The sequence below is a fragment of the Acomys minous genome (genome assembly GCF_964271855.1).
Source record: "Acomys minous genome assembly, chromosome: 15".
NCBI classification, from domain to species: Eukaryota; Metazoa; Chordata; class Mammalia; order Rodentia; family Muridae; genus Acomys; species Acomys minous.
Window position 1 is genome coordinate 97,565,052 of NC_140497.1, and position 16,519 is coordinate 97,581,570.

At 43.9% G+C, this 16,519-nt stretch overlaps 1 protein-coding gene and 1 long non-coding RNA gene across 5 annotated transcripts in view; one reads left to right on the forward strand and one right to left on the reverse strand.

Moving 5' to 3' along the window:
• The window catches only part of RNF212 (ring finger protein 212), a 42,890-nt gene extending 26,619 nt beyond the window's left edge, over positions 1-16,271 (reverse strand). Inside the window, exons 1-6 of one of the 3 annotated variants that reach the window (XM_084760730.1) lie at positions 16,028-16,271; positions 11,052-11,113; positions 9,230-9,331; positions 4,649-4,723; positions 1,489-1,545; positions 162-220 (exon numbers count right to left, since the gene is read on the reverse strand). In XM_084760730.1, the coding sequence (XP_084616856.1) occupies positions 162-220; positions 1,489-1,545; positions 4,649-4,723; positions 9,230-9,331; positions 11,052-11,113; positions 16,028-16,262 (590 nt within the window). In that variant the 5' untranslated portion in view covers positions 16,263-16,271. The remainder of the gene's footprint in view (positions 1-161; positions 221-1,488; positions 1,546-4,648; positions 4,724-9,229; positions 9,332-11,051; positions 11,114-16,027) is intronic. The other 2 variants (XM_084760729.1, XM_084760731.1) reach the window with 2 other exon arrangements.
• A 7-nt stretch (positions 16,272-16,278) lies between these two features.
• The window catches only part of LOC311585506, a 30,629-nt gene continuing 30,388 nt past the window's right edge, over positions 16,279-16,519 (forward strand). Inside the window, exon 1 of one of the 2 annotated variants that reach the window (XR_014775237.1) lies at positions 16,279-16,396. This is a non-coding gene — a long non-coding RNA (uncharacterized lncRNA). The remainder of the gene's footprint in view (positions 16,397-16,519) is intronic. The other variant, XR_014775238.1, reaches the window with a different exon arrangement.

The following is a 16,519-nucleotide window of genomic DNA, read 5'->3' on the forward strand; positions in this document are numbered from 1 at the left end:
TACAAAAGAGACTACAGGCAGCCACCACCTGCGTTATAGTCACTGTCACTCCTGGTCCCTTACCAGTGCCTCATGGATCATTTGTAAGCCTCCATTAGGATATTCTATCTCTTTTATCTGTTTTTGTCTACCTTAGAGACATGGAGTTAGCTGACTCTTACCTTTGTAGTTGCTTGATTTGTAGCACAGACTTTCTGAGGGACTCCTCCAACTGAGCAATCTGTATATAAATATGACTCCATTATTAGATGACTATTCCATGAGGCAGTTCAGAGAGCATACTGGGTTTGTTTACATTTCTGAAATGTGACTGCAGCAAGCCTGGCTTTAGAACCTCTGTACAGAGCTCAGCCAGGTTAGAGCTCTAGAGACACCCAGCTCAGTCTCCATGAGGCAGTGGATCTGAGCTAGCCAGTAGCAGCCCAGAGCAGTAAGCTCTGCTAGGTGCTACCTAGAGATTCTGATGTCAAGTCTGAGGACATATGCCCTCTTCTACACAGGAGATTTTGTAATGCAGTCTACAACATATCAGGGTTTAGATCAGGCTTTGTCACAGGGCACTAAGAAACCTCAAGGGGTAGGCTTAAAATTTCCAATTTTAGAGTGGTATATGTAAAATCTGTCATTTGCTGAGAGCCAAGAAGACTCTAGGCTGGATTCCAAGCAGCTGTTAGGGTGAGGCAGGAGTGCAGGAGGTAGAGCAGGGTTAGGGTGATGCAGGAGTGCTGTAGGTAGAACAGCGGTTAGTTAGGGTGAGGCAGGAGTGCTAGAGGTAGAGCAATGGGTAACAGAGTGAGGCCAGACAACTGTGCACAGAACCTGGGGACCCTGCCTACCTGTACCATCGATGTACTAAGGCCATGGGCTGGAAATGCCTTCTAAACATGGTAACAGGTTCTCAGAACTCTATGACTTTATAACTAGCTTCTCATTTCATTTTTTAAAGGACTATTATGTTAAAACAACAACAAAAACCAAAATAAAACAAAACAAAAAACCCCAAAACCCCCAAACCAAACCAAACCAAACAAACAAAAAACCCCAAGAGAAATGAGCAGAGAGGCTTCTGTACTGCTCTCATGCTCCTGAGGGCCTGGTGTGGGCTAGTCTAGCTGAGGGAGCCCAAGTGGCCACAGTAGGTAGCTCTGTGCAGGCTGCCCAGAGCAAAGGGGCTCCTTGGCAGGACAGGCAAACAAACTGATGGTCATGAGAAGTAACCACCTTCTCAACTGGAAATGCAAAGGAAAACAAACCTCACAGGTGCTAGTGAACCCTATTCACCCTGGACTCAGTTGGGTGTAGTGGCACATGCCTTTAATCTCAGAACTCAGGAGACAGAGTGATGTGGGTCTCTATGCATTTGAGGCCAGGCAGGGAGAGGGAGAGGGAGGAGAAGGGGAGAACGAGAGAATATGGGAGAATAAATTATGATGCTGAAAATACAAGGTAAAAAACTCAAGAAGCGAGCAAGAGTTGGCTTTCATTTACCTTGTCTCGATAGAAAGCCACTAATCTTCTCCTGTGTTTTTCTTGGAATTCTGAAATCTAAGAAGACAGCACATTTCAGCTGCTGAGGGCACAGGGTCATGGCACATCTCTTGTGGAAGCAGAAGACTGGAAGGAACTTTAAGTGTGGGTTTCAGCATGTTCCAGTTTACATGAACTCCCCCAGTAGACTTGAATCTCCTCCCACAGGGATACTCACAGATTGCCTGAGTTTGCTGGTGGTTAAACTCTGACCAGAGTGACACACAGCCTAGATGTTCCAAAGGACAGGATGCTAGAAGGCTGTCAAATGCAAGGGCAGGTGGGCTTATCCAATATGAACTTAGGGTCAGGGTTAGGTTCTTCGCCTTCCTAGGTGCCTTTCTGTTTAAGATGTACCAGGGGTGTGCTTATCTTGTGGTAAGATGAAACACATAGTCCCATTTTGATGGTAATGGCTATCTGAAGGCCTCCTGTCCAGTGAGTGACCCTAATACACTGACTAGGACAGGGTTAGAGAGGTGGGAAGAGTTGAAATAAGGAAGCCAGCATGGTAGCTACAGCTGGCAGACACCAAGATTGTACAGATTCCTAGAGCCAGAGGCAGCTATTCTTGACGCCAGCACCATCGCTGACTTCACACTCACAGGAAACCTCATGTACTCTATGTAATTTGAATTTGGCTTCTGAGAAGAGCAGTTTGAACAAGTGAAAAGTGGTCTGAGGCTCACTCAAAGAAAGTGGTAGATGGATTGAAAAAATGGTGTTAACTTGGGTGAGACACTCAACCATCACTTCTTCACCTAATTCTGTCACCACTCAGTGCTGGGTCCACAGGTACAGGATGACTATAGGTAAGTGGTATTCTAAAGTTCCATATATCCCCGTAGGTAACAGTACAGACCCAAGGATAGTCTTCACTCACCACCCAGCTCCTATATGTCATTCCTGCTCACACAGGTAAGTATAGACTCCTTTGTGGCTATGACTTCAGGAACCATCACTGGGGTAACAGTTGATCCCTGAGCACCTTCCTCAGTTGTGCAAGCAGCTCTTGCCCCTCAGAGCCCTTCACCAAGGGCCTGTCATGAACCCTTCCCTTGTCTGCAGTGACAGCCCTGATCTTTCAGCTTCTAACATGCACGGGAGAGACTTAGTGATCAGCCCTCCTCCCCTCACTGTGGAAGCCTGCTAGTGTCATGTTGAACACAGCAAGGCTATATCTGGGGGATATGTTTGCTTTTTGTTCAAGTTCTCCTTCAGACTTGTGTAAGGCACATGATATTATCCATGTTCTAGATTTGATCTAGGGGCCAGGTAGAGCTGGGAATTGTTCTGGAAGTAGACTGATGTTTCTGCCAGCTGCCTCTTCCTCAGTACACCCTGCACTGGAAACAGGAAAGAAAACTTCATGTGCTAAGCCACTCCTTCAGGGACCCACATTTCTGCAGCATGTGTCAACAGCAATCAGGATGTGGGTTCCCAATGGAGTGGACACTGGAACCTGGCAAGGCCTGTTGATGAGGAATGCTACCCTTGCATGGTGGTTTTTATATAAGGACCTTCATAAGAGCAGCTTGCAGGCCCATGGATGACTCTGTCCAATCTCTAGTCACTAATTTGGCAGACACAGCTGCTCCTAGGATAAAGCCAAATGGAAAGCAGACTGGAACCCAGATTTTATCATAGTGATGAGCTAAGGCTTCTTAGAAAGACAAGCTTGCTCTATAAATAGACTAGTCCTGTCCAGAAAGCCTCTTGTGATAATGAGAGCAAGCTAGACCATAAGCATCTGTGTCACTGGGTCTTCTGTCTGCCTGGACTTTCCCAGGTTTGTAATTTCAGGCTGTCTAGGAGTTCTCTTGGCTTGTGCTCTAGCAGGGGATGCACTCAGGAGACTAGTAGTGATAGTAGTGACCTTACATTAGTAAAAAAAAGTAAAAAAGGACAATGAATCCTGGGAATGGTGGCATACAACTGTACTCCAGCACCTCGAAGGATGAGGTAGCAGAATTAAGAGTTTAAAACAAGCCCAAGTGTTGTGCAAGTTTTGGTTTATATGTAAATATGTTTCTGTTTTAATCCCAGCTGTGGGATATGGGGGCTGCTCCAGTTTGTCCATAGCTGATAACTGCCTCATGAGAGAGCACAAGATATTTGTCAGCTCGGAACTGCCTCGTGCAGGGTCATGGTCTTTGCCAGTAGGAATAAATGCAAGACCCAGAGGGAGACTCGGGGCCCTGAGAAAGGAGAAGGCTGCTAGTACTTCTCCCCCTGCTGCTCCTGGTTGTTTTTGATGCAGTTTGACAAGAAGAAGTTGGAGATATGCTGAAATGAGGACTGAATTTGCCCCCAGGAACCCAACAACCCTGAACAGCAGGAAGTAGCTAAGGAAAACTATGCCTCTCCCCACTAACCTTCTTTCTCCCCTACCTGGTGTTGGGGTGTTGGAAGGGACTGGAGTGGAGTAGGGAGAAAGAGATACAAGAAACCAAAATAAAAATAGATTAAAAATATGCTAATAGCTGGGCTATATAGCAATCTCTATGCTACAAATAATCACACACACACACACACACACACACACACACACACACACAAAAGAGAGAGAGAGAGAGACAGACAGACAGACAGACACACAGACACACAGAGACAAAGGCAGAGAAAGACGGAGACCACAAAGGAATTATAAGTTTTTTGTTTTGGGTTGAGACAGCAGAAAAGAACAATATCAATGCTGAGAAAGGCCTGTGCTGAACCAGGCCTATTCAGAGCCAAGAACAGCACAGCTAAGAAACAGAGGAGGATGGGATGAAAGGCAAATGTCACAAGAGCCAGGAAAAGGATCCATGGAACTACGTATCACTATAGCAGGAACAAAGCAGGCATGTGCATCCCTGGGTGACCATCCACAAAGGATGGTATCAAAAAGAAATCTATTTGAACTTAACAGAGCTCCTCCTGGGTAGAAAATATTTTTACAAGTAAGAGAGAAGAAAAAAAGAAAGAAAGAAAGAAAAAGAAAAAAAGAAAAAGCTCAGAGTCAGAAGACATTTTCATACTCACCTCTGCAAGAGACTGGCCTCCGAAACACTTACATCACAGGGTCTCTGAAGTAATGTGCTCTGGGCATCACCAATCAAGCCTCAGGGTCATAACTCACCTGAGAGGTCTCCTGGGAATACTTCTTACACAGACCATCTATGCCCAGAAAGAACGCCTGGATATTGGAGTTGGTCTAAAGAGGAAGCAAGTGAATCATGTTAAAGAGTGGTCTTTGAAGATCTACAACTAACTATACATAACACAACAGCAATTCACCGCTGTGAAGGTGACCACGGCTCTGAGAAGCATGCAAGGCAGCGGCACCCATTGCCAGGTTCCAAGCACCTTGGACCACAGAGAAAATGTGCTTCAAAATGAAGGTAAAAGGATGACATTTTTTCCCAGATAACAAAAACCAAGAGGGTTTGCCACCAATGTATCAATTTTTTTTTTCAAGACAGGGTCTCTCTGTGTAGCCTTGGCTGTCCTGGACTCACTTTGTAGACCAGGCTGGCCTCGAACTCACAGCGATCCACCTGCCTCTGCCTCCTGAGCGCTGGGATTAAAGGCGTGCGCCACCACCACCCAGCTAACAGATCAATATTAAAAGCAAAAATAAAGGGATTCCCTGTGGGTAGGAAATGATCACTGACAGGCCGTAGAATGTGGGAGGTGGCAAAGAACAGGAGAAGAGGACCTGTGGGGAAATCCAACCAAGCATTAGCCACGTGTGCTATGTGTAAGACCTGTGGGGAGTCCAACCAGGATTAGCCATGTGTGCTATGTGTTATCAATTTAGCACAAAGTAAGAGCCAATACTTCATCTGAGGAGGGAAAAGATGGTGAAAAGATAGTAAAAAAAAATGAACTGAAACCATCTGAAGTCCTTGCATTGTCAGGAAAATGTATTTTAGATGAATCTTTTTTTTAAATTTATTTTTATTTTAATCATTCATATGTCTGTGTATAGGTATGTTCATGTAAGAAGATCAACAGAGCCAAAATTTAGCTTTCTAAAAATGCTAGTTCATATTACTCAATAAACATCTGGCAAGGTTGTTAAATTATAAAAAAAAAACAAAAACAGACAAACAAACAACTCACAATAGGCACTCTTAGGGGGAAAAAAAGCAGTGGGTGTGGTGGCACATGACTTTAATCCCAGCACTTTGGGGAACAGAAACAGGCAGATCTCTGCAACTTTTTTTAAATTTTAAATTTATTAATTTATTCAGATTACAACTAACTTGTTATCCCATCACTTGTATCCTCCCATTCCTCCCTCCCTCTCGCTTTCATGCTATTCCCCTCCCTAGGCCTAAGACTGGGGGGGACCTCCTTCCCCACTATATGGTCATAGGCTATCAAGTCTCATCTTGGTAGCCTGCTTATTCTTTCTTTGAGTGCCACCAGGCCTCCCCACCAAGGGGAGATGGTCAAATATGGGGAACCAGAGTTCATGTCAGAGTCAGTCCCCGCTCTTCACATAACTGTCCATTGGGTAGATCAGAGTAGGGGTTCGGTGTTTACTACTTGTATTGTCCTTGGTTAGTGCAATAGTTTGAGCAGACACCCCTGGGCCCTGATCCACCCATATCTCTGCGGCTTTGAAGCCAGACTAAATATCAAGTTCCAGGACAGTCAGGCCTGCATAGAGACACTTTGTCTCAAAAATTCAAAGTAAGTAAACTAAACTAAACTAAAACTGAAAATGTAAAACTCTAAGTGAAGCTCCATGGTTTCAGAATTTTAACTGTACAGAAAACTCATTGAGATGTTTAGAGTTTGGAACTGGACAAGTGTTTGAGTGACTATGTTAATCTAGCTGTGTGGTGTTTATATTTGTGAGTTCATTACAATAAACTTATATACATACACACACATACCCAGGCTGGTCTGGAACTTGCTATGTAGACCAGGCTGGCCTAGAACCCCAGTCTCTGCCTCCCAAGTGCTGGAATTAAAGGCATGTTCTGCTACTCCTACTCTAAGACTTTTTATGAAGCCATTAACTAAGATTTCTCAAAAGGAAACATTCAGATTCAGCTTGTATATGAACATGTGTGCAAAAACCAGCAAATTGAATCCATCTGTAAAAGCTGTAAAAAAAAAAAAACTATAGCATGCCATCACAAGTTGACATTATTCCTGGAACCTTATGCGAGTTTTTAGTTTTAAAAGTAAATGAAGGTTTCAGAAAGTCCGTTCAGTGCCCATGTTGGGCAGTTCACAACTACCTGCAGTTCCAGCTCCAGGGAATCCAAATATCACTGACCTCTGTGGGCACAGCACTCATGTGCATCAGACACATCATTTTTTTAAAATTAAATATATTCTCCACCACAGAACAAAATATGATAAAACAGAATGTTATCAAGAGTTACAGAAATATAATCAATATAGTTACATTGATTGTATAACATTCATGATTTTAACAACACCTTTAGCAAACTAGTATACACACACTTGGGGAAATACTAAAGCCCTGACCATGAAGTTAAGAGAGACAGGGGTGCTTGCTGTAGACAGCATTTGTACACAGCACTACACAGGAGTTCCTGCCACTGACTACAGACACTGCTTGCGGTGATTTGAATAGGTTTGGCCCCATAGATTCATGTGTTTGCATGCTTGGCCCACAGGGAGGTGCACTATTAGAAGGTGTGATCTTGCTGGAGGATGTCACTGTGGAGGTGGAGTTTGAGGTCTCCTAAGCTCAGGCTTTGTCCAGTGTGGAATCCAGTTTCCTTCTGGCTGCTTTTGGATCAAGATGTAGAACTCTCCGGCTCTAGCATCATGTCTGCCTGCATGCTGCCATGCTTCCCACCTTGATGATAATGGACTAAATCTTTGAAACTGTAAGCCAGCACCAATTAAATGTTTGCCTTGGTAATGGTGTCTTTTCACAGCAACAAAACCCAAACTAAGACACTACTGCATATACAAATATTTTAGAAGAATAGGCCTTTTAGCAAAGCCAATGATGTAAGATATTTTTACATACTGGTAACAGAGGCTGAGGAGATGATTTCAAAGCTGCTGTAGTAGCTCTCTACAACAGCCAGCATCAAAGAACAGGGCTTTGCACTTCACTTGAACTCATTCTTCCTTGTGGTCCCTCAAGGAAGCAAATTTCAAACAACAATCCTTCTGCTTTGACCTGAGGTCACCAGAGGCCTGATGTGGCCCACCCTGCCCCCTCCCCATCTAGCAGGCATCTGACTAATACTGCATTGGTGTTGTATTTTATCTGTGAACTAGTAATGACAAATAAATTTAATGACAAATTAACATATAAATATATGTCTGCTCTAAGAGTGTCCAGGGGCATCTTTTAAATCATTTGGGACATTGGTGGTATGAAAAAATATGCTTATGTAACAGATTTGAAGAAACAGACTAAACTAGAAAGCATCAGAGGGTACTTGCCTGAAGCTTACATGCTAGACTTAAGTGCAGCTGAAATGATACATGCTGAGGGCATCACAGAGGCCTTCCTACTACAGTCATGCATTTGTTGATCACGGGTGCACATGTCCAACCAGGAGTAGAATTATTTAGTTTCTTGTGTATGCTCAAAAAGGAATTTTGGTGGTTGAATGAAAAGCAGTCTGGAGTGAGGGACAATTACAGAGATGACAGTTATGGAGAACTAACCTGAATGTTGTGTGTGACAGACTATGGCCATCTGAAAGAATATTCCAGGCAGAAGTAGCAGAAAGACCAGGCATGAGATGAAGTCATGTTGCTACAGAAGTAGCACCAGGTCAGAGTTGCTGACCTGGAGACCAGGAGGTTCCCAGAGGTCTAGCTACAAGAGCCCTTTGACTAAATAGTGAGACTTATAAAGGTGAGATATGCCCTACGTACAAATAGATCCACTGACTATGGAAAGCAGGAAGAATTAGCACCTGTGGTGGGATATAGCAGTGGACAAGGAAACCAGGGGTTCCCAAGAGACTGCTGAAGGAATCCATGTTGGTGGCTTAGGATATGATGCAGGAGGAAGAACAGAAGGAATCACCTCAATGTTTTTAGCAGCTTCACTGGCTCATTTGCTTGCTTTCTCATATATAAAATAAAGAAGATACAGTTTTTTGTTTCTGTTTTTTGAGACAAGGTTTCTCTGTGTAGCCTTGGCTGTCCTGGACTCCCTTTGTAAACCAGGCTGACCTCGAACTCTCAGAGATCTGCCTGCCTCTGCCTCCCAAGTGCTGAGATTAAAGGCGTGCTCCACCACGCCCGGCTCAAGAAGATACACTTTTTATAAGCATCCACAGACAAGTCATAATTACATCTGTATTAAAACATAATAAAAGGGGCTGAAGAGATGGCTCAGTGGTTAAGAGCACTAGATGATTTTCAAAAGGACTCAGGTTCAATTCTTGGTACCTCCATGGTAGCTTCCAACCTTCTATAATCCCAGTTCCAAAAGATCTGGCACCATCTTTTGGTATCTGTAGGTACCAGGCACATATGTGGTACACAGACATATATGTAGGCCAAACAATCACACACATAACATTTTTTAAAAAAATCAATAAAAAACATACTGAAAAATCCTGATTAACTAAAAAAAAAAAAAAATACCCTAAAGCCGAAGTCTCTGGTCACAATGCTATAAAGTAAAATTTAAGCATAAAGTTGATGGTGGAGCTAAAGTCTAATCATTTAGAAATTAAAGATATTCCTATCTTACTTCCTTTACTCCTGTTCCTTCCTTTCCTTCACTGTAGCTCAAGCTGATTTTGAACCCACAGCAATCTTCCTGCCTCATTCTCCCAAGTGTTGATATCATGCCCTATAATGATAAGATAAATGTGGGGGGCTTTCTATTCACCCCTCTACCTCCCAAATAATGAGGCAGTGAGCTATTAGATTTAGTAATAAGCGTTAGGCACCTTAACTGGGCAGATGCTGATCTATTCTAACCCCTTATGCTGCTACTCCCTACTCTCACACTCTGAATTACCTGCCATACTGGTCCTGCCTGGGCTGCTTCTGCTCCATCAGGAAGTCCTCATGGGCACATCATGGGCACATCATGGCACATCCTTTCTCTTCCTCTTCTTTCTTTTCTCTCGTGGTCCCTACTGAGACTCCAAGACTGGGGACAGAAGTCCTGCCTGTTCCTCTCCCTCACCCAGCTATAGGCTCTCCAGCTTCTTTATTAACCAATCAGAGCTGATTAGGGAGCAATGTTTATACAACATTGATACAGGAGATTCTTCACAGAAATGACAATGCCCATGTCTGGACTGTAACCAGATCTAGGGCCACAGAAATCAGCATCTGAATACACGGTGCACCAGACCAGCCCCCAACAATGCTCAGCTCTAAAACTGTTCTTTGAAACAATCTTTGAGTTAGAAAAAAATAAAGGCCAGGCAAGGTAGGATTAAATGCTTTTTAAAAGATTTTTTTCAAAATGATTTTAAAAATTATCTGAAGGCAGAGGCAGATAGACCTCTGTGAACTCAAGGTCAGCCTGGTTTACACAGAGAGACCCTGTCTCAAATACACACAAACAAAAAAGAGCACATCACAGCTTATTCAAGGATCAGGAACATTTAAAGTACCTCAGGTTAATTTATTTTTTGTATAAACTCTGCAGTGATTCCAGGAAAGCAGTCCTATAGATAGTACAGAGTCTAGTGCAGCGAGGGGGTGGACAGCTTAAATATGTTTATTAATGTTCCAGCCAGGGTTACTACTGCTGTGATAAAGCATTATGACTAAAAAGCAATTTAGGGAGGAAAGGGGTTATTTTGTTTACACTTCAGGTGTCACTGAGGGAAGTCAGAGCAGGAACTCAAATGGGCAGGAACCTAGAAGCAGGAACTGATGCAGAGGCCATGGAGGGTGCTGCTTACTGGCTTGCTCATCATGGCTTGCTCAGCCTGCTTTCTTATACAACCCAGGACCACCAGCCCCATCAATTGCTAACTAAGAAAATGCACTGACATTTTATAGATATGGATAGCACTGGATTAAGCTAATGAAGCAAATAACTGACTTTAACTTACATTATGACCAACCCTCTTAATTATTCATTATGACTTTTATGAAAAACCAAACTTGCCCAAGTAGGAAATCCATATTATACTAAGTAAATCTAACTCACTTTCATTTCCAAGAACATAGCACAATCCAATAAACTACGAATAAGGACCACTTACGGCTAAAGGGGAATGGAGGCTCATACCTATGATGCCAGCACTCAGTAAGCTGAGGCAGAAGGACACCCTGAATGACACAGTGACAAGTGCATTTTGCTTAGCAAAATTAAACAAAGACAAAAAATTACAAACAAATATCAATTAACCAAAACCAATCAACAATAAAACCAAATCACAGGACTAAGAGCAAAGTCAAATTTTACTATGCTTTATTACTCACAAGTCTTAGTTAATCTAACAAAATGAATGAAAATTTTAGATACTAGTTACCAAGAATTTAAACTCAAGTTAAAAGGAAATACTATTATTATGAATATTCAAATTCTAGAGATTTTAACTTACATGTTTCGAAAGTAAAACTGTATGGCACGGAACTTGACAGATTAGGCATTCATCCTTTTTATCTATCAAAGGAAAGCAAATGTTTAATTACATTATGCTGACTGGTGCTATGAAATATGTGTGAACACAGACTCTGAGCTAGAGTGCAGGGTTACACAGTGTCCAAGTGTTTTCATGTTCTTATGTGATGAGGCTGTGGGCTCAGTGAAACAATTTATACAATATTATTTTCCTGCTTTGTAAACGTGCCTCCCAAACAGTTATCCATAAGTGTCAAAAAATTAAATTAGATTTTACAGTAACATCCTTTCTTTCTCTCTCCCTACACTAGTGCGCCCAAAAGTAAGTGTGTGTGTGTGTGTGTGTGTGTGTGTGTGTGTGTGTGTGTTTCTTTCTCATGTAGGGACTCACATACACTGTGTTCTACTATTAGATGTTAGCACTAGCCCTTTAAAAAAATTCTATTTGAGGCTGGGCATGGAGGCACACACCTTTTATACCAGAACTTGAGAGGCAGAGGCAAAATAAGTTCTCTGAGATTCTGGTCTACACAGTGAACTCCAGCATAGTCAAGACTGCATAGATACTTTGTCTCAAAAAAAAATTTTTTTTTGAGACAGAGTCTTGCTAATTTCCCAGGAAAGCTCTGAACTCACCATCTTCTTGCTTCAGCTTCTCAACTAGATACAAAGCAAGCACCACCGCCTGGTTTTGTGGCATTTTCACTTAAAATTTTTAAAAAATTAAAATGAAAATAACTTCTGCAAGCCTCTACAATACTACTCAAGGTCATCTTTACATCACCACTGCGTTCCTGTTGCCCGAGAGCCCGTCTCAGCTGAAGCACGTCAGGCTTAGAAGCCTGTCTGCCTGATAGCACCTAACTAATTCACCTGTTCACGCTCTAGTTCTCTGCTGAAGATCTAGAAGGATTCTGTCTGCATTTCCCCCATGAAACTGACCACCATCTTGCCTTGCTTTGACCCTGAACTCCATGGTTAGCTCTCAGCAACCCACTGCTCTTGTAGACATATCCTGGGCCCCTTAGCAACATCTCTGTTTCTACTAAGCACTGGATATCCTTAGTATCTAATGTAAAAATACAGAATTGTCACAGAATTTTTTACAATTAAACTTCCTATCGAGATAACTGTAGAGTCTCTCTCTCTCTCTCTCTCTCTCTCTCTCTCTCTCTCTCTCTCTCTCTCTCACACACACACACACACACACACACACACACACACAGCAGGGCATGTTGAGGTTGAGCAAATGAAAGCATGTTAAAGTCAGAGGGCAACTTCCAAGAGTTAGTTATCTCCTATGGCAGGTCCTGGGGAGAACTAAGGTCACCAGGCTTAGCAGCACGTACCACTAACTGCTGATACATCTTTGCCAGCCCCTTCTCGCTTGTGTGCGCCCCCCCCCCAAAAGACTTACTTACTCAATGTATGAGTGTTCTATCTGTTCCAGAAGAGGGCATCAGATCCTAGTATAGATGGTCGTGAGCCACCATGTAGTTGCTGGAAATTGAACTCAGGACCTCTGGAAGGGCAGGCAGTGCTTTTAACTGTGAAGCCATCTCTCCAGCCCTGTCCTCACTTCTTATACAGGCACTCATGCCACCTTTCCCCACCCCAGCATCCATCCTCTACAGCATGTTCGTATTCTCCCTCTACTGTACTATCTTAAGTAGAATCTGCACAGTAACAATTATAGAACAGACTCATTAGGACACTAGCATTAAAGGCAAGTATGCTGGCGTTCCCAAGGCTACACAGAGAAGCCCTCTCTTGAAAAACACACAAAAAACCAAACCAAACCAAACCAAACCAAAAAAAAAAAAAAACCTACAAGCATTAGCTGGGTGGTGGCACATGCCTTTAATCCCAGCTTTCCAGAGGCAGAGGCAGAGGCAGAGGCAGAGGCAGAGGCAGAGGCAGAGGCAGAGGCAGAGGCAGGTGGATCTCAATGAGTTGGAGGCCAGCCTGGTCTAAAAAGCAAGTTCCAGGACAGTCCAGCCTACACAGAGAAACATTATCTTGAAAAACAAAACAAATAAAGTAAACAAAACAAAAAAACAAACCACAAGTATTGTGCTGGAGAAGATTCAGAGGGGGCAGAGAGAAAATCCCTTTGACTCACTGCCAAAATGACAGGTATTTAATATATACTGTTTAAAAGTCAACTAAAAATAAATACTACATTAAAAGAGAGGACTTGAATGAACAATCAGCTGAAAGAAAAGAGCCAAAAAATGTGTAAGAAGAAAATTTTGGCCATCAAGGAAAAATAACACAAGTGAGGAGGGCACATCCAAGAGGGGTATCCAAATGGGCACTACCTCTCTGGAGAACAATCTGGCCTATTTTAATGTGCACACCCACATTTTAGCAGTTCTACCCCTAGGTGGAAAATTGTTTCAATAGTCAAAAGCCATAAAACATAATTGTCTCTCAGCAGGGAATGAAATAACTTATGGCATAGTAACTGAAGGATATTTACAACCTTAAAAATAAAACAGACTGAATGTGTGTGTTTGTGTGTGGCTGGGTGTGGTTTATCGAGACACAGTTTTGCTGTGTAGCTCTGGCTATCCTGGCACTCTCTCTGTAAACCAGTCTGGTCTAGAACTCAAGAGATACACTTGCCTCTGCCTCCCAAGTACTACAATTAAAGGCATGCTCCATCACTGCCTGGCTGAAACAGATTAACTTTAACAGTGAAGGTAGTTTGTGTCCTAGTAAGCAATACAAACAGTTTACTTAAATAGTATACATATCATATAATTTTTGTTTTTAAAATCTATACGACCGTAGGCTAGCAAAGAGGCTCAACTTTGGTAAAGACACTTGTTACTAAGTGTGATGACTTGAGTTCGATCCATGTAACCCATGTGGTGGAGGGAAAGAAACGATTCTTACAGATGGTCCATTTACATCCCCCTACAACGAGTGCGTATGGGTGTGTGCGTGCGTGTGTGTGTGTGTGTGTGTGTGTTGTGTGTGTGTGTGTTGTGTGTATGTGTGTGTGTGTTGTGTGTATGTGTGTTGTGTGTATGTGTGTGTGTTGTGTGTGTGTGTGTGTATGTGTGTGTGTATGTGTGTGTGTGTTGTGTGTATGTGTGTGTGTGTTGTGTGTATGTGTGTGTGTGTTGTGTGTATGTGTGTGTGTGCATGTGTGTGTGTGTTGTGTGTATGTGTGTGTGTGCGCATGTGTGTGTGTGTATGTGTGTGTGTGTATGTGTGTGTGTGTGTGTTGTGTGTATGTGTGTGTGTGTGTGTGTGTGTGTGTGTCTCCCTGGGGTCAATATACTTCCAACATGTAGTACCTGTGCTTTTGGAAGAATAATGTCAGGGCACTGGAACCTATGTTGGCTTCACGATTACCTGGATGTGCTCCCACCCGAGACCCTACACAAGTTGCCCACACCCACAGTATCGGGGCCTTGTAATTTACAATGTCAAGAAGGTGCATATCTTTATTGTTCTAACTTTAGGTAATTTTAAGTCATTGGTGACTTCTACCAGTGACCTGGTAGATATTTTCAAACACTGATTCTTTGACCTTAGGGGGAAACCCAGGTCATCAACACCTCTACCTCCTTTATCAAACATCTTTCTTCTGTCTGTCTCTATTTACCATTATAAAATACATTTCCCAAAGTGGGAGTGTTTTCCAGTTGCCTTATCCTTTGGCATTTACTTCCATGTTACTGACTCACCATTAGCATTTCTGACTCCTTTGAATTCCAGATTGCCGCCTAGGATTATCTCCGGTTTCCTCCCTAGACAGCTCCCACAGTCTAGGGCCTAAAGCGTCATTTCTCAGCTTGTGAACAGCGACCCCTTTGAGGGGTCACCTCAGACCATAGGAAAACCCGTATTTACATTATGATTCATAACAGTAGCAAAATTACTGTTATGAAGTAGAAAAAATAAGTAATTTACGCTTGGGGATGACAGCATAAGGAACTATATTTAAAGGGCTGCATCGTTACGAAGCTTGATAACTACTGGTCTAAGGTGAGCTTATCGGCTTTGCTCTCCCCGTGGCTGTTTTCTGTCCAGCAAGAGCTCAGCGCCTCGCTTCTTTGAATAAAGTCTGTTGAATCTACCTAGTCTTCCCCAAATCCACCATCTCTCCTGATCACGGGACGACATCTTGCTCCCATTGCTTCTCGCAAGCTCCACCTACACAGCTTCTGCTCAATTTCTCTCACTCCAGACTACTTCTCACCAGGCTTCCTCCTCTTGGAGTATGCATCAGAAACCCAGGAATTCTACCCCTAGGAGCACGCATGTACGTGTGCTCAACAAACATACAGCTAGAGTTGTTAAAGCAGCATTGTTTGTCACATACAAATCTGGAAACGGCCGGGCGTGGTGGAGCACGCCTTTAATCCCAGCACTCGGGAGGCAGAGGCAGGCAGATCTCTGTGAGTTCGAGGCCAGCCTGGTCTACAAAGGGAGTCCAGGACAGCCAAGGCTACACAGAGAAACCCTGTCTCAAAAAACCAAACCAAACCAAACCAAAACAAACAAACAAAAAATCTGGAAACGACTGTTAGTTGAACTAATGAATAAACCAGAATGTGACCACACAGCAGAGTCCATATGACCGTGGCACCTACGACGTGTACAACGCTCACACGGATTTTCAGAGGGCTAGTGGTACCTGTCCCTTTATCTGCCAAATTAAACAGGTCGGTCACTTCCCACTGTTTCTGTACCCATGCTTCCTGCCCCTGCCCCCACCCCCACCGGTGCCAGAAGCTTTACTTCAACAACAAAAACACTCATATCTGATCAACTGCCTGCAGCAAACCGGCTTCCCACCAGCTGCCTGGGGACACAGCAGGCTTTCTGGAGCTCGGTGGCCCTGCAGCTGCGCAGCCCCGAGTGTCCTCGCCTTTGCCTCGCCCACGGGAGAGAACCCGGGCGTGAGCCCCTGCTTAGCCCGTTTGGGCGCGCGCGGACCTTTGCGGAGGCAGGAGTCGCAGAACACGTGCCCGCAGCTGGTCAGGCTGAAGGGCGACTTCCTGTGCGGCGGCTGGAAACAGCGGTTACAGAACACCCAGCTGGCCATGACTGGAGACCCGGGCGAGACCTGCGCGAGGCCGGCGAGGCCCGCTGAGGCAGGGGCGCACTTCTCGGTGCCTCGCGGTGTCGCTCGCAGAGAGGCAGCTCTGCGCCTGCGCTCACTGCGGCGCATGCGTACTAGGGCGCGGCTTCCCGCCAAACGCTCAACCAACGCTGGAAGCTGATCCAGGCTTCTTGAGGAAACCAGTGCCAAATGCACCGCGGCGAGGAAGGGGCGCGCCTTCTCAGCAGTGGAGGAAAGCTTGGGTATGTGGGGAGTGGGGGGAGTGGCTTCTTGGCCACCATGAGGAAATTTGTTGCTAAAAAGAAGCTGAGTGAAACTGGGCTGGGGTGGTGGACATCGAGTGAGAACTGGATGGAGATAAGCCT